At 37.3% G+C, this 16,415-nt stretch overlaps 2 protein-coding genes and 1 long non-coding RNA gene across 3 annotated transcripts; 1 reads left to right on the top strand and 2 right to left on the bottom strand.

Annotated features, from left to right (window-relative positions):
• Positions 1 to 6,535: 6,535 nt before the first annotated feature.
• LOC147514784 (uncharacterized) lies at positions 6,536 to 7,955 on the top strand. The gene is made up of 3 exons (XM_086592686.1): positions 6,536 to 6,794; positions 6,924 to 7,255; positions 7,350 to 7,955. Exons 1-3 carry the CDS (start codon positions 6,536 to 6,538, stop codon positions 7,953 to 7,955), a joined length of 1,197 nt encoding a protein of 398 aa, XP_086448812.1.
• A 2,410-nt stretch (positions 7,956 to 10,365) lies between these two features.
• LOC147514785 (uncharacterized) lies at positions 10,366 to 12,026 on the bottom strand. The gene is made up of 3 exons (XM_086592687.1): positions 11,930 to 12,026; positions 10,996 to 11,837; positions 10,366 to 10,881 (listed from the first exon to the last, which is right to left on the bottom strand). The coding sequence occupies exons 1-3, from the start codon at positions 12,024 to 12,026 to the stop codon at positions 10,366 to 10,368; spliced, it is 1,455 nt and encodes a 484-aa protein (XP_086448813.1).
• Positions 12,027 to 13,887: 1,861 nt separating this feature from the next.
• LOC147514786 (uncharacterized) lies at positions 13,888 to 14,758 on the bottom strand. The gene is made up of 3 exons (XR_015213289.1): positions 14,340 to 14,758; positions 14,100 to 14,150; positions 13,888 to 14,024 (listed from the first exon to the last, which is right to left on the bottom strand). It is a non-coding gene; the product is annotated as an uncharacterized LOC147514786 (long non-coding RNA).
• Positions 14,759 to 16,415: the final 1,657 nt, after the last annotated feature.

The following is a 16,415-nucleotide window of genomic DNA, read 5'->3' on the forward strand; positions in this document are numbered from 1 at the left end:
TGCCCTAAAATAAGGTAAGGAATGGCAAATATGAAAATAAGGGCCTCCGTTCGTAAAATTTGTGAAAAATGTCGATTGATCCGTAGGCGGGGACGAATTATAGTAATTTGTTCCAACCCGAGGCATAAACAGAGACAAGGATAGTCTTTTTTTCTTAAAAGGGACTCTCCAAAGGACCCAATATACACAAATAAAGGATTTGTTTTGACATTAAATGGATATATCCGTATATCTTTGACTCATATTTATGAGATGATAAAAATGACAAAACCATATCAAAAATTGGCTCGCGTAGGAATGAACGCATTGGCTCAATGAAGAATGGACGTCGAATACCAAAAGGAGTTATTCATGTTCAAGCAAGTTTCAACAATACCATTGTAACGGTTCTGATATATCACGGGTCGGGTGGTTTCGTGGGTCCTCACCGGGTACTTGTGGCTTCAGGGGCACAAGAAGAGGGACCCCATTTGTGGCTCAAACCGCGGCCGCAAATGCTATTAAATCTGATAGTAGATCGGGTATGCAACGGCGAAAGTCATGATAAAGGGTCCCGGTCTCGAAGAGATGCGAAATTACGAGCCATTCGTAGAAGTGGTATACTATTAAGTTTTGTCGAGACGTAACCCCTATGCCACATAATGGATGTAGACCTCCTAAAAAAAGACGTGTATAGAAATAAGAATTTAACGGGTTTCAAGAGAAATAAATAATTCAATGGTCTGATCAAATAATATTACTATGCTTCGAGAGGAAGTAGCAATATCTACTCGGACACTACAAATGGAAGTGTGTTGAATCAAGAGCGACAAAAGCGCCTTTGTTATGGTCGTTTTGTTCTCGTCGCCGCTTATGAAAGGTCAAGCCGATACAATAGGCATCGCGATCACTAAGGGCGTTGCTTGGAGAAATAGAAGGAACATGTATCACACGTGCAAAATCTGAAAAGATACCACATGAATATTCTACAATAGTAGGGATTGAAGAATCGGTACATGAAATTTTAATGAATTTGAAAGAAATTGTATTGAGAAGTAATCAGTATGGAACTCGCGACGCATCTATTTTTAAGTCAAGGGTCCCGGATATGTAACTGCCAAGACATCATCCCACCACCTTCGTGGGAAATCGTTGATACTACACAGATATAGCTAGCCTTACGAACCAATTGATTTGTGTATTGGATTACAAATCGAAAAGGAATCGCGGATATTGTATGAAAACACCAAATAACGCTCAAAAAGGAAGTTATCCTATAGATGTTGTATTCATGCCTGCTCGAAATGCAAATCATAGTATTCATTCTTATGGGAATGGGAATGAAAACAAGAGATACTTTTTCTCGAAATATGGATCTAACGGAAGTTTAACTCCTAAAGACGACTTTACTGAAGCCTCCCGTAATTTGATTGATTTATTTATTCCTTTTCTACATGCAGAAGAACAAGACACAAATTTAGAGGACAATCAAAACGGGTTATTTTACCCTTTTACTTTTCATGATGAATTGGATAAACTAAGAAAAACAAAAAGAAATGGAATTGAAATGTATTTTTATTGACCAATCGAATTGCCTTCGAGGACCTATAATTGCCTCAAAAGGTCCAATATACATACATTAGTAGACCTTTTGAATAAGAGTCAAGAAGATCTTATGAAAATTGAACATTTTCGCATAGAAGATGTAAGACGATATTGGGCATTCTACAAAAACATTTTGTAATTGATTTACCTAAGAATAACTAGAATAACTTTTAAATCCATTGGAATGGTTTCATCTTTTTATAAAGAAAAATTTAGTTTTTAATCTTCAAAGACGATCCGTATATCGTATATTCAGAATAGATCCATAATTAAAGGGAATAGATGTATCTAGGGAAGATTCACTTCAAAGTGAATCTTCCCTAGATACATCTATTCCCTAGATAACATACGTTGTGGTATTTTCTTTCGGTGAATCAATTTGAAAAAGACCTAAAGTTAGAGATTTATCAATAGGTAATGTTGCTCCAATACCCAACCAAAGGGCTACTTGCGGTACCAATCAAAAAGACAGTTGTAGCTACCGATCGGCGGAACGGGTTTTGGAATTTATTAACATTCTCCAAAAAGGGTACCGTTAATAATCCTGCTGGTATCTGAAACCATTAAAAGAACCCCAATAACTTATTGGGTACTGCACGAAGGCATTTGAAATACGGGGGAAGAAGTACCATTCGGGTAATATTTCCAAAGGAGTAGCAAATGGATCTGCCGGTTCACCAATCATTGACGGCTCTAGAACCGCTAAACCTACGTTACATGCAATAGTACCTAAAATTACTACTTGGAAAAATATATAAAAGATCGTTGGGCCATCATGGGGTTCGCCGTAATAATTATGACCCATCCCTTTTGCCAATTTAGCTCTTAATACTGGATCGCTCAAGTCAGGTTTCTTTGTTATTGGGATAGGTGAATTCTTATAGATCCATCCCCGAAGGAACCGGACATGATAATTTTTCATCATCCGCTCGAGCAAGAATCAAAGGAATCAAAGAGATGCAATATATAAAAAATTGATATGTCATGCATATCAACACATATATGACTCTATGTAAGAAAAGATTTACCGGATTCAATTTTACGGAGTTGCAACTACCCATCGCAAAGAATTCCATTTTACAATTACAGGGAAATGCTCAATACCCACGTAGGCTTACAAATTTGATCATGATCAAGTGCTTTTTGGTCGCCTCGGTGCCTTACAATTTGTGTTTATCCCAAACATATCTCGAGTCATCTTACATACAAAGGATTTACTTGTTACTAATATAGTCTAGCCTCTGTTCTTCTTTAGATCCTTTGTTTCACTCCGATAGTATCATAGGTCGAGAATCGATGCAAAGGAAATGAATGCATTTCCATACTATTAAGTAAGTAGAATAGATAGAATAGAATCTGGATCATCCCACATCCCTTATTTTACTTGGATCTTACGAAGCCTGTTCATGCACGACATGATTCGGTCCGATCATAGAAAAAATTCTCCTCAAGCGAACCAGCCTATCCTCCTCGTAAGGGGCTTACGTGGTGGTTGGAAAGACACATTTGGTTGTAAAAATTCCAATGTGGCGGATAAAATTATATATCTACACGGGCCAATAAATAGTTCAAGTCACACACTCCCATAATCCATCTTCTCTTCGAGAATCCACTTCAACTATTCAGTATTAAATAAATAATAAAATATTTAAGTAGTTGAAGGGAAATATCCAAACACATGTCTTATTCTTTGCAATAATCCATATTTATAGCAATGAAATACTATTGTTCTTTCCCAAAATTATATATGATTGATTACAAATATCTATGATATGCCTTCTCTATTCTATAAAGGACCGAAATACCTTGCTTGCGAATCATTGGGAAGTGCATTAACATAAATACGGCAGTAAGAAGAGGTAATACAAACGTGTGTAAACTATAAAAACGAGTCAAGGTTGATTGACCCACACTAGCACTTCCGCGTAATAACTTCGACTAAGGGTGATCCTATTACAGAATAGCATCGAATGCGCTGTCACAATTTTTTTATGCCCAATAACCAATTTGGTCCCGAGGTAAGGAATAACCAGTTACACCAAAAGATGCAATCAATACAGCCCGAACCACACCCGTAACCCAAGTCAATTCGCGAGGTTTTTAAACCCGCCGGTGAGATACACACCTAAATACGTGTAAGATCATCATTAGGACCATCATACTCGCCCGATCATCGATGAACCGATCGGATTAACCAACCAAAGTTAGCTTCCGTCATTATGTATTGAACAGAGGCAAAAGCGTCGGTAACGGTCGGACGATAGTAAAAAGTCATGGCAAACCCCGTAGCTACTTGTACTAAAAACAAGTAAGAGTAATCCCCTAGACAATAAAATATGTTGACATGAGGAGGAACATATTTACTAGTTATATCATCTGCAATCGCTTTGAATCTCGAGCTCTTGAACCAATCATATACTTTATTGAGATAGGTAAACCAAGGGAACTCCCCTCCTAGAACTGTATATGAGAATTTCATCTCATACTGACTCAAGCGTAAAACACCCCAATACTGGTTTGCAACGGATATGTAATAGAAAGTTTTAAACTTCTTCTTATTCTTAGTCCCCTGATTAAATTAAATCTTCTCACAAGATACGAAGGGAAAAAACCCTCAAGCTTTTTTGTGATGATAATGCCAAAATATCAAGTCGGCTCATTCGTCTTTATGTTGATATTTACAGGCCTCTTGAATCTTCTTTGTCCCTATTTTTATTTATTTTATTTATTGATAGGAATTCTCTTGTTGAGACCCTATAAATCGACTGAAACCTCAGATTCATACTAGAACCACGATGATTGAATAAAGCCCCCAAGCTAAGCCCAAAGGTTCTCTGAGTAAGAACCCTTTTATTATCACTTATAATAGATGAAATAACTAAAAATTCGGAGAAACTTTTGTCCGTTGGTCAAAATAAACAAATTTTGAAGGAAGAAACCCCTTCGATTTATAATTTTATTATTATAAATCTTTGAAATTTTATTATCAAGAGGTAATACCTTGTTCTTCGTTTGAGAGGGGGAGGGTTAGAGATGATAAGTGAGTGTAATCCCACTTACTTGCCACTGCATTATGTTTTTCTATTTCCTCGAGGTTTCCTGATCTACGCCAATGGGACGTCATAAATAATCGTCCAACGGATGTGCGTTTGACCCAGACGCAGTACTATGCTTATCGTTTGTTTGATCGCTCGATAGAGTATTCAACGCTCTTGCAGGTAGGGCCTCTATGCAAGAATTTGTTGTTGACGGTTGGGCTTCAACCGAACAGAACAAGTTGCGCTACTTCAAAGATCATCAAGCTGAGATTCGTGCAGAGTTGTATTAAGGATTGACAGATGTTGCAGCACAGGGACTGAATCCAGATCAAGTGGGCTAGCGTTTTATTCTACCATCGTCTCATACAGGGAGTCCAAGGCATATGTATGAGATTTACCAAGATGCAATGGTGATCACACGATACAATAAATATTCGAATGTCTTTGTTACGGTCACTGCAAATCCGAATTGGCCAGAAATTAAAAATGAGCTTAAGAGTCACCAAACAGCATATGATAAACCTGTGTTGGTCGCCCGACTATTTGAGATGAAGCGAAAAGTGATAATGAATGAAATCTTAAAAAATGACGTGTTTGGTCGTGCAGTGGCACATGTTTACACCATTGAATTTCAAAAACAGGGCCTCCCACACATGTACGCTCTCATATTCCTTCAACATGAAGATAAGATTCGCACCACTAAACAAGTGGATCGAATAGTTTCTGTTGAGATTCCAGACCCAGACACTTAACCTGCACTCTTTCAGATCGTTATGAAGTGCATGATTCATGGTCCGTGTGGTGCAGAAAACCCAGAAGCACCGTGTATGCAAGATGGCAAGTGCAGGTTCCATTATCCACGAGAATTTGTTGAAAAGACAACAATGGATCGAGAAGGGTACCCTCTTTATATACGTCACAACACAGGAAAAATGTACAAGGTCAAAAACAAGATAAGAGGTAAGCATACCGATGACAACCGAAATGTCGCTCCGTACAATCTGTATCTATCTGAAATGTTCAACTGCCACAATAACGTTGAAGTATGTGCATCAGTTCTGGCGGTCAAATATATCACTAAGTATATTTACAAGGGATTTGACAAAACAACTATGGTGCTAACTGGAGCGAATGACGAGATCCAATAGTACATCGATGGGAGGTATATCGAACCACAAGAATCTATGTGGCGTCTATTAGAGTTTAGAATGCACGAGGAGGTACCAAATGTTGTTCGCTTGGTAGTCCACTTGTGTGGAATGCATCGGGTTATTTATAAAGCAACAGAACCGATAGAAGAAATTATTGCTCGAGCTAAGAGTCAGAAATCAACTCTAAATGCATTCTTCGAATGTTGTGCTAAATATCCACATGCTAGAAAGTACACTTATCAAGAATTTCCTCAACACTTTGTTTACGACAAGTCTGAGAAAATTTGGACACCCAGGAGCAAAAGTTGTTATGCTATTGGTCGGATGTATTTTGCAAGTCCAAATGCAGGTGAACGTTTCTATCTTCGCTTGTTGTTAAATATTGTAAAGGGCTCGCAGTCATTTGAATCATTGAAATTTGTAGATAGTGTTCCATATAGTACATTTAGAGTCGCATGTACAACACGAGGACTGTTAAAAGATGATGAGGAGTGGAAATAGTGTTTAGAGGAGGCAGCTGTGATGCAAACTGGGTATCAACTACGAAGACTTTTCAGTGTTATCCTTCTAGAGTGCACTCTAACACGTCCAGAACTATTGTGGGATAGATTTGCATTACAAATATGTGATGATCTTGCACCGAAGATGAAAACATTGTTTCTCATTTCAAATCCATCTGACGACCAACTAAAAGACTACGACTTATTTTTATTGGACCAAATCCTTTTTTAGAGTGGTAAGAAGCTTTCAGGTTTCCCAAACATGCCATTACCAAGAGAAAATTGGAATAAGGTAGTTGGCAATAGACTTATTTTAGAGCAACAACAACTTCAGTATGAGGGACTACAACAGGTGGCAAATGAGAATGTCAGTCGTCTCAATGAAGAGCAACGCCAAGCTTTCAATGCAGTGACGGATTCTGTGCACAATGCTAAAGGAAAATTATTTTTCTTAAATGGAGCTGCGGGTACTGGAAAAACATTTCTATACAATACAATTGCAGCATCATGTCGTAGTATCGGTAATATCGTGATTATGGTGGCTTCTTCTGGAATTGCGTCTTTATTATTGTCCGGAGGCCGAACTGCCCACTCAACATTTAGGTTACCACTAGATGTGTTAGAAGACACAATATGTTGATTTGGTAAAGAATCATTGCAAGCCAGACTTTTCAAAGAGACGAAACTTATTATTTGGGATGAAGTCCCCATGAAACATAGACACTGTGTCGAAGTTGTTGATCGATCGCTCCAGGATATATGTTGCAATAAGCAGCCATTTGGTGGAATCACTGTGATTCTTGGAGGGGATTTTAGGCAAACTTTGCCTGTTATATCGAAAGGTGTCCGTGAAGAATTTGTTGCCGCATCATTGAGACGATCTCTGCTTTGGAGACATGTGGAAGTTTTGCATCTGGTTCAAAACATGCGGCTTGATATGACAGAGCCAGATAACATCGACTTTGCAAACTATTTGAAAAAGGTAAAATATCTACTTTAACCTTTTATTTTGAACTGTATTTTTGCAAATACTCTTACATAGTAGCTCATCGTCTAAGTTTAATTGATTTGTTTAGATTGGAAAGAATCCGAAAGATACGGTAGAGCTTCCATCTGGGATACGACATTGTAGAAATCTCGAAGAACTCATTTACTCTGTGTACCTAAATTTGAACGTGGAGGGCACAACTTCAGCTGATTTTCTAAGAGAGCGTACTATTCTAGCTGCACGTAATGATGATGTCAAGGAAATCAATGACACTGCCTTAAAATTGTTTCCTAGAGATGTTATTGAATATTTAGCAGCAAATAAATCAGTTGAAAAAGATGGCAACTCTCCCGCGAATGGAGGTGATTATCCAAGTGAGTTTTTGAATTCATTTGATCCCTCAAGTTTACCTCCTTTCCAACTAAAGCTAAAATGTCGGAGCCCGATTATGTTGCTCAGAAATATAGCACCGAGAAATGGACTTTTAAATGGAACACGACTAATAGTTCTTCAATGTTCTCCTAAAGTGATTCAGGCTAGGATTTTAATTGGAGACAAAGCGGGTGAGCCGGTACTTCTCCCGAGAATTTCTTTGACGCCTTCATCTAATGACATGGCAGTTCTAATGACACGACGTCAATTCCCTGTAAGACTCGCGTATGGAATGACGATAAATAAATCACAAGGACAATAAGTCAAGTACGTTGGGATAGATCTATGGACACCTGTTTTCAGTCATGGACAATTGTATGTGGCCCTCTCAAGATGCACATCATCAAAAAGAATTAGTGTCATCCTTCCACCAAATGCTTCTAATTGCACTACAAATATCGTGTATCAAGAAGTTTTGTTGGAATAAACCTATATGTCATCTTTATTTGCGGAAGTTGTGGTCTTTTGGTTACTTTACTTCATAATTTTGCAACTTAAATAATTCATTTTCTTGGTGATTCTGCAAAATATGTTGCAAGTTTTTTTCCCTTTTTTTTTTTGTATAAAGATATTAGTGTGGTGGAAATTTAACTTTATGTGCCTATATCACATGAGAAAGCTTTATCAGTATTTTGATGTGGTGCATTGAGATTTGAGGTGAAATTAGTGTGTGGTCCAAGTAGTGGCCTGCTATGGCTGGTGAATGGACAAACACGGCCTATTGATTTTTACACTTGATTTCACAAAGTTTATTAGGACATACACATAGAAGTCTAATAATTCTATTGACCATGATTATCTGAAGTGATAACATAAGACAATTTCTCACTTGCAGGTGATTTCTTAATACACTGACGTAAAGCAGGTGTTGCCGATCCATCTTGGGGATCACGGTGATGGCAAACTTAGATTCAGCATGCATATATATAGAAAACTGTTTTATAATTTTTGATTTGTAATTTAGTTTGTTGTTCACAATATTCAATTGCTATGTTGAAAACATCAGCGTCCATGGAGTGGCTTCCTGATGGCCTGTTATAGTTGTTGAATGGTTTGTCACGACCTATTGGTGGCCTCTATATGACCTTTAATTGCTTGCAGGTGGCCTGGTATAGAAAAAAAAAGTTGGAAATTAACTCTTTGATTGCCTAATTCTATTGACCGTGGTTAGTTGAGCATCAATGTTTGGGTAAAATAAAATAAAGATGTATACTTATCCAAAAAAAAAATGTTCCTCATCTATAATCTCATATACCGTAACAATTAAGTGCAAATGTTAAATCTATCTAACAAAACAGAAGGGCCCCATCCGGCGGCTACAAATCTTCTTCACAAAATATGACTTGGCAAATCCAAGTGTTTTAAGAGTTTGTGCAATTTTGTTAAACTAAATCAGTACCATGGGATCTATCCAAAAATCATCCAAAAGTCAACAATTGCCGCTGGACTTATAAACTGTTGGGCCTCCAAATTTGACATGGTACTGCACAATTGGCTGGCCCAATTGATGTTATTGGGCTTATGGATAATGGGCAATTGGGCTGGCCTTGATTGGGTTTTGGCACCTTGCGTCGAAGGCGCGACAAGTTGTCGGGGTAATGCCGTAGGCGCGTTGAGGTCTCGCGGACCGTAGGCACGGGCATACCCTAGTGTACAAACAAGAAACAATTAGGAGAACAATTATTTTTAAAAGCTTCATGACAAAGTCATGAGCAATTTCTAGTCAATATAACATAATAGGACTGGTTTTGGGAAAAGCTATGTAGCGGTTGAGATTTAATCTCATGCCCCTCGAGATTAGTATTCTCAAAAAAGAAATTCTATATTGACCGGGGCCCCCAATAAGTAAACTAAGAGTTTCACTCCAGTTTCTTCTCCCAAGTGCCCATGGAGATTAGTATTCTCAAAAAAGAAATTCTATCATCTTATATATATATTGAATCAAACACTTACTGGGTTCCCAAGTTCCTTCGTCACTTCACCCCTATTTTTCTTTTCACGCATATGCAAAAGAGAGGCACTCCCACAAAAGCACTCCAAGTTCAACTCTTCTTCCCCCTATTTTTCTTTTCACGCATACGCAAAAGAGAGGCACTCCCACAAAAGCACTCCAAGTTCAACTCTTCTTCCCCCTATTTTTCTTTTCACGCATACGCAAAAGAGAGGCACTCCCACAAAAGCACTCCAAGCTCAACACTTCTTCAGTAACCGTCTTCAAACAATGGAGAAAACAGGTACCCTCTTTGTTCTCGATTGATTATAGTGGTTCTTTAATCATAGTTAATTAGACAGTAACTCAGCCACATTGTGACTGAGCAGAGGAAGTAATTTTGAAGCAATAGGTGAATAACAATAGTTTTCTAAGTATCTTAAGTGGGCATTATTTTTCCTTTTCTTTACCATTTTTTCTCAACTGGAATGATATCGTGTTAGCAAAGGGGAAAATGAATGATAGATACATTACTTTTCTTTCAGTTTGCCTTTGGTGGGTCATCTTGCCGTATTATGTTTTCATTTATTTTGCTTTACTACTTAAAAGTATAAGCATATCCGTAATATTGATTTCCTTTGTTCTGCAAACTAGATAAGTGGCCAGTTTGGTTTGGTTCCTTTATGCAGATTGGAGAATATATGAAAATTTTATTCTTCTGTAGTACTACTCACAAATGATATCAGCTACTAATAGGTCTAAACTTAGACCTGTGATCAGGATTAGAGATTTTAGGTATTAAAGCAATAAAAGTTTCATTAAATCTAGGATTCATGCAACCTTGAATAAAAAAATTTCTAACACAATCAATAATAGAGGAACCAATGACATCCCAACACTGCTGATAGAAGGTGCCTTGAAAACCATCATATCCTAGTGCTTTTAGGGCCCCCATATTTTTTACCACATGCCAGATATCATCCCTAGTGGGGCAAGTAGTGAAAATCTCATTCTCTCTATCAGTAATGCAAGGAGAGAACAAATTAAGGATATTATCATTATAAGCAGGATTATCAGAAACATAGATATCATCAAAATACTCTTTAACAGCTAGACCCACCTCCTGTCTACCCTCATTCCAATTACCCTCACTATCCTTAATCTTATCAATATTATTTTTCCTTCGTCTGTAAACAGTAGACAGATGAAAGAACTTAGTGTTCCTCCCTCCATCTTTAATCCAATGCTGGCTAGACTTCTGTTTCCAGAAGACTTAGCTTTCTCATGATTATTAGGAGTGAAAGCTTTCTGTATCACTCTATCAAGATCTTTTTGAATTCTCTTAATATTATAAAAAATTATTGCCAAACACCTTCTTATTCCAAGTTTTTAGACTTTGCTCAGTATTCTTTAGCCTGTGAATAACTTTCCAGTCAGGCAGATCATGAGTGACCTCATTCCAAGCCTTATCAATAACAGGCTTACAGGAATCATCCTTAAGCCACATATCATAAAATCTGAAAGGCCTATCCGCATTCTCCACCATAGGCTTGAGATTAATCAATAAAGATAAATGATCAGAGATAGCATTAACCACATTTTTAACCACCATACTGGGAAAAAGATCCATCCAATCAGCTGTGGCAAGGGCACGATCAAGCCTTTCAAGGATGTTATCTTTTACCTTTCTGTTGTTATTACAAGTAAACTTGGGGCCTTTATAGCCCAGATCAATCAGACCCAGGTCATTTATCAAATTATTAAACTCAATCATGCAATTAGTAAAAATATACCTGCCCCATACTTTTTCATCTAGAGATCTTATGGCATTAAAATCTCCAAATAAAATCCAAGGGCCAGGTATAAAAGACACACTTTCTCTTAGTTCAGTCCAAAACCTATGCCTAAGATTAGCATTAGGTTCACCATACACAAAACTGAAATACCAAGGAGTAAGACTATTATACTTTGAAAGTTTACCTGTTATCTGGTTTGCAGTGGCTCCTAACACTTCCAAATTGACTCCCATTTTCCATAAAAGAGCCAGACCACCTCGGAGTCCAGAAGCCATAACACATAAAAAGTTATCATACTTGATCACCTTACTTAACATACTAATCCTACTTTCCCCCACTTTTGTTTCAGACAAGCAAATAATATCAGGTTGGTGTTGCCTTATTAGATCCTTTAGATTTTGAATTGTCGTGGAGGAACCTATTCCCCGGCAATTCCAGGTGTGTATCATTTCTGAAAAGGCAGCTGTTTGGAGACAGCCACCGCAAACCCTGGAGGAGGACCACACAGACCTCCACTGCTATTTGATTCACCACTTACACCACTTGAATTATCATCACCACAGTAGCTGTTATTAGAACCCCTTGGATCTTTTGAGCATTCACCCATGTTCTAATGCTTGAGATTGTGAGTAAGACGCCTCGTCACAGTTGAGTCATCTATGGCAAGAGGCTGAGGTTGAGTAATACTATAACACCCCGCTATTTCTATTTATTATTTTTATAATATATGATTAATAATAATAATAAGAATAAATAAAATAAAATAAAAAGGATAAAGATTAGAAAGAGATAGGGTGAAGAGGATAAACCCCATTCCCTATTTTTCGGGGGTTTTCAAAAAAAAGGGGAAACACTTAGAGTAGTTTACACGGAGAGTTGTAACGCAGGAAGAGAGAGTTTTACACAGAGGAAAAAAGAAGGTTTTATTGAGAGAGGAAAAATGAGGCTTCTTGCTGGAGATACTGAGAGCGTATAACCGATGAGTAGATATTTTTATCATTCACTAAACTATTGAATTTTCACGTGGCTTCTAGCCTATTTAAAATTTCTGTCGATAATATAAGTTTTTCCGTTTTGTTCTGCTTATTCTCGAACTATTCTGCGTACTGTTGAAACCAAGCTCTATTCATAAACAGATTTGACTGCAAATCAATTTTAATTATTTATACACTGTTGATATAAACTGCTATTATTAGAGTGTTGATTGTGGGTAAATCGGGTTATGGTGATGTTGAACTGTTTGATTGTTGGTAGATCAATTTTATCGGTTTTTGTTTGAACTGTTGATGGTGGTTGGTGTATATAGGGTGGTGGGTGTTTTAATTGGATAGGTTGGTTGTTGGGTTGGTGATGAGTACTGTAGTGTGTGTTTGGGTACTGTCGAGTGGTGCTGTTGAAGCTCCAAAGGGGCATTAATGGCGTCGATTTGATTTTTGGGGTAGTGATGGAATATAGTTTTTATTATACCAAACGGTTGGGCTTTTGATGGGGATCAAGACCGAACCGTTTGGTGGAGTTTGGTGGTGTTTGGTGGTCAAGGTTGGTGATTGATGGTGACTGTTCGGTGGAGGGTGCGCTGGTGAGGAAGAAGAAGAGACCATCAATTCTTTTTATTTTATTGGGCTTGGGCCGAGATAAGACTTGTGGGCTTGTGTTTTGTTTTAGATATTCACATATGGGCTTAAGTTTTGTTGAGTTGGGCCTGATCAGTTTTTGTGTGGACCAGGTTTGTTGAGTTTGAGTGGACCGGATTCTATTAATTTAGACACTTACTCTATCCTTTTCTATATATATTGAATCAAATACTTACTAAACTAAGAGTTTCACTCCAACTTCTTCCCCCAAGTGAAATTCTATCATCCTACCTACAAATATCAGTTATTTCAAGATGCTCATAGTGAGCCACATCAGCAAAGTTTTTAAAATAGTCCTTACTTGAAAAGTAATTACTTGCCTTCTTACCAAAATAATCCTAAATTTGGTGTCTTCTCTAATTTAATATATATCAAAATTGTCTTTTCATGTGTGCTGGAAAAAAAATAAAATAAAACTACGGTCCGTTATTTCAATTCTACCCTCGTTATTTCAATTATGCGCACATAGGCCATTTTAGTAATTATCAAATAAAAAAAGAAAACAACCCTTCATTAAGCCGTAACCTAACTGCTTCGTCTTCTTATCATCTCAACAGAAACAAAACCCCAAGCGTCAAAAAAAAAAAAAAAAAACAACAACAACTTAAAACAAACACCCCGGCTATCCTAGGTCAATTCGATGAGATTAAATGGCTCCTTTAATTCATTTTTAACGGTGCAACAGCTCAGGCTCTAGGATTGCCATTTGCCCATTTCTAAGTCCATATCTACAATCAATTGGATCCAATTACAAGAATGGTGCAAATTACGCAACATTAGCATCGACGGTGTTACTTCCAAACACCTCCCTAACAAAGTAATTTCTTATCGTGAAAAAATCCAGTCATATAAGAAGACTCCATTTCTACCAACCGCAAGGTTGTCTTGTGACTGTCTTCACGGAACCTTTCCAAAGCTTCATTTGCAGCAGTAGCCAATTTAGTTGTAAGTGTGGGGAACCTCTTTAACTCCTGGTTTATTTAAAGTGTCAGTTATTCCATCACGCTAATTATTAAAGAATTAGGGAAGGGTAAACCAAACCTCACCTGCGTCTCATTAAGAGACTTCCTGACAAGTTCCTTCAGTACAACATGAACCTGAAAGAACACTTCATTAGTTAAAGAAAGATGTCTACTTAAGTAATTAAAGACCTTAGCACCTCCAAAGAAAAATTCTGCGCATGATTACACACACACACGCACACCATAAGACAGTTGACTAGAGCATGGCCGTAAGTTAACCTGATATTCAAAGATAAGTAAAACATTTGCAGCAATATAACTTACAACATCCACTGAAGCTTCAACTGGACCTCTGAAATAATTTAGAGCTCCTTCAATGAGACGCCGGTAACCTTGCTCTGGAGCAATCAAGTGGGGTTGGTAACCATCTACCTTAGAAACCACTTTCTTTACATTATTTATGGAAAGATGCCGATCAAAAGGAAGCTTTTTCGAAGCAGCAGGGAGCTGGTTGTCAAAAACTCCATAAATCCGATCACCGCCAGACCGTCTGCACTTGCAATAAATCAAGAAAGAACAAGAAGGAACATAGGATTAGAATGTAAAAATACTTGCTATCAAGGTTTACAAAATGTATTGAGGTTTAACCCTTTTAGGGATTTTGCGCCTTAAGGCTTAAGACTCACAGATGTATACATGCTTACTGTGAAGCTACAACCTCAATGGTGTGAGGCATGCGTGAAGTCGGGTTTTACCCCAGCCGGACCATTTTTATATTGACTTTTTTTGGTCCATTTTTTTCCCACGGTTTTGACATCAACCCTATAGATTTTTTAAGGGCTAAATGCCCCAATTAGGTCATGTTTTGAGCATCCAAACACCTTATTCAATTAGAAATCATCAACCTCCATTAGCAACCTTATGCCCCTCTCCATTTATTTATGCTATAGTAATTCATTAATATGGCATACTTTTTCTCAGTTTTTCTGAATTTACAGCTATTTTTTCTTGATTTTTTTTTTTTTAGTTTTTAGTTTTTTTAATATTTTTAGTGAGACTCTAGGGGCTGATGCGTTTTTTTAAACACTGCTTACTATCAACAGTTTTTTCTCAATTTTAAGGTTGCTAATGAGGAAAATGAGTCGTGCTCTATATCTGAGAAACTTGAAGAAGTTCTTCAAGAGGCTCGGATGTCTGTTTTGGAAGCAGAGTCATTACTTGGTGATGCTCAGTAGTTTCTTCACATCCACATACTCTGTATTTTGTTAATAGCAACTTGATAACTTGCTAAAATCTTTTCAAAACAATTTAACTTTATTGATAGCTGCTTCCACATATTTATTAAGTATAGGATAAAGGTTAATCTACAAGTTATTAAGTCTGAAACGAGAATATCCTCAAACCTAAAGGAAAACAGGGAGTAATGGCTGAAGACATTTAGGAAGGCAGAATCCAGGTATAAGTATTGGTCCTCCCTGCAATGGAACAAGCAAAGTTAAACTTTGACAACATAAAGTTATACCTGACAGTTAAACTAAAGGACAAAAAAGACTAACCTTTTTTTCCCTACGCTCCTTATCTCTAAACGTAGATATAGCATCATGGACTAAATTAATGTATGATGGAAGAACTTCCTTTGGAACTGAGCCAAAAACCCTTGACAAAACTTCCCAAGCGACCAGCTAATAATAAGTCTGCAAATTGACTATTGCTTTCATCCATGATATCATTTTCTACATCATTCTTTGCAAGTGATTCTGACATTATACCACGCACCTCTGCCTCCTCGACTGCGAAGAGCATTCTCAAAGAAGACGCAATGTTTCCTTCTTCATCTATCATATTAACATCAAGACTACCATTGTGGGAAACCTTCAATAAAATAAAACACAAATAAGTTGCAACTCATTAAGTTCTAACACTAACTCTATACATCAGTAATTAATTTATTGAAAGGTAAAATTTATTTGATCACAGATTGTACAAACATTTCCTTACCATCATCCTCAACAACAAAAAAATGTGGACAATATGATAGATGGCAGCATATAAAAAAAAAATTGTAATAGGTGAAGCCTAAATAAGGAAAAGCATACACTTCTATGAAAATTTTATGAAGTTAACCTTGTGAGTGATGCGAAGTCCCTGAAGATTCATCCTCTGCCTTTCTAGCATCTTTGCCTTCTATGTTCTCCATCATATTCTTCTCTACAAATTCATCACCTTTCCCCTCTTTCTTTGTTGTCACATGGTCTTCTAACTCCACAATAATTGGCAGCGTGCTGTAGCCATGAGAAGATTAAACCCCCACAATGGAATAGTCAAACAAAACAAAGCAAAAAAATAAAGTTACCTGTCATAGAAATTGTCGCACAATCACAATGATCTGCACTTCTTTGT

Source organism: Coptis chinensis, chromosome 2, assembly GCF_015680905.1.
Source record: "Coptis chinensis isolate HL-2020 chromosome 2, ASM1568090v1, whole genome shotgun sequence".
In the NCBI taxonomy this organism is placed as follows: Eukaryota; Viridiplantae; Streptophyta; class Magnoliopsida; order Ranunculales; family Ranunculaceae; genus Coptis; species Coptis chinensis.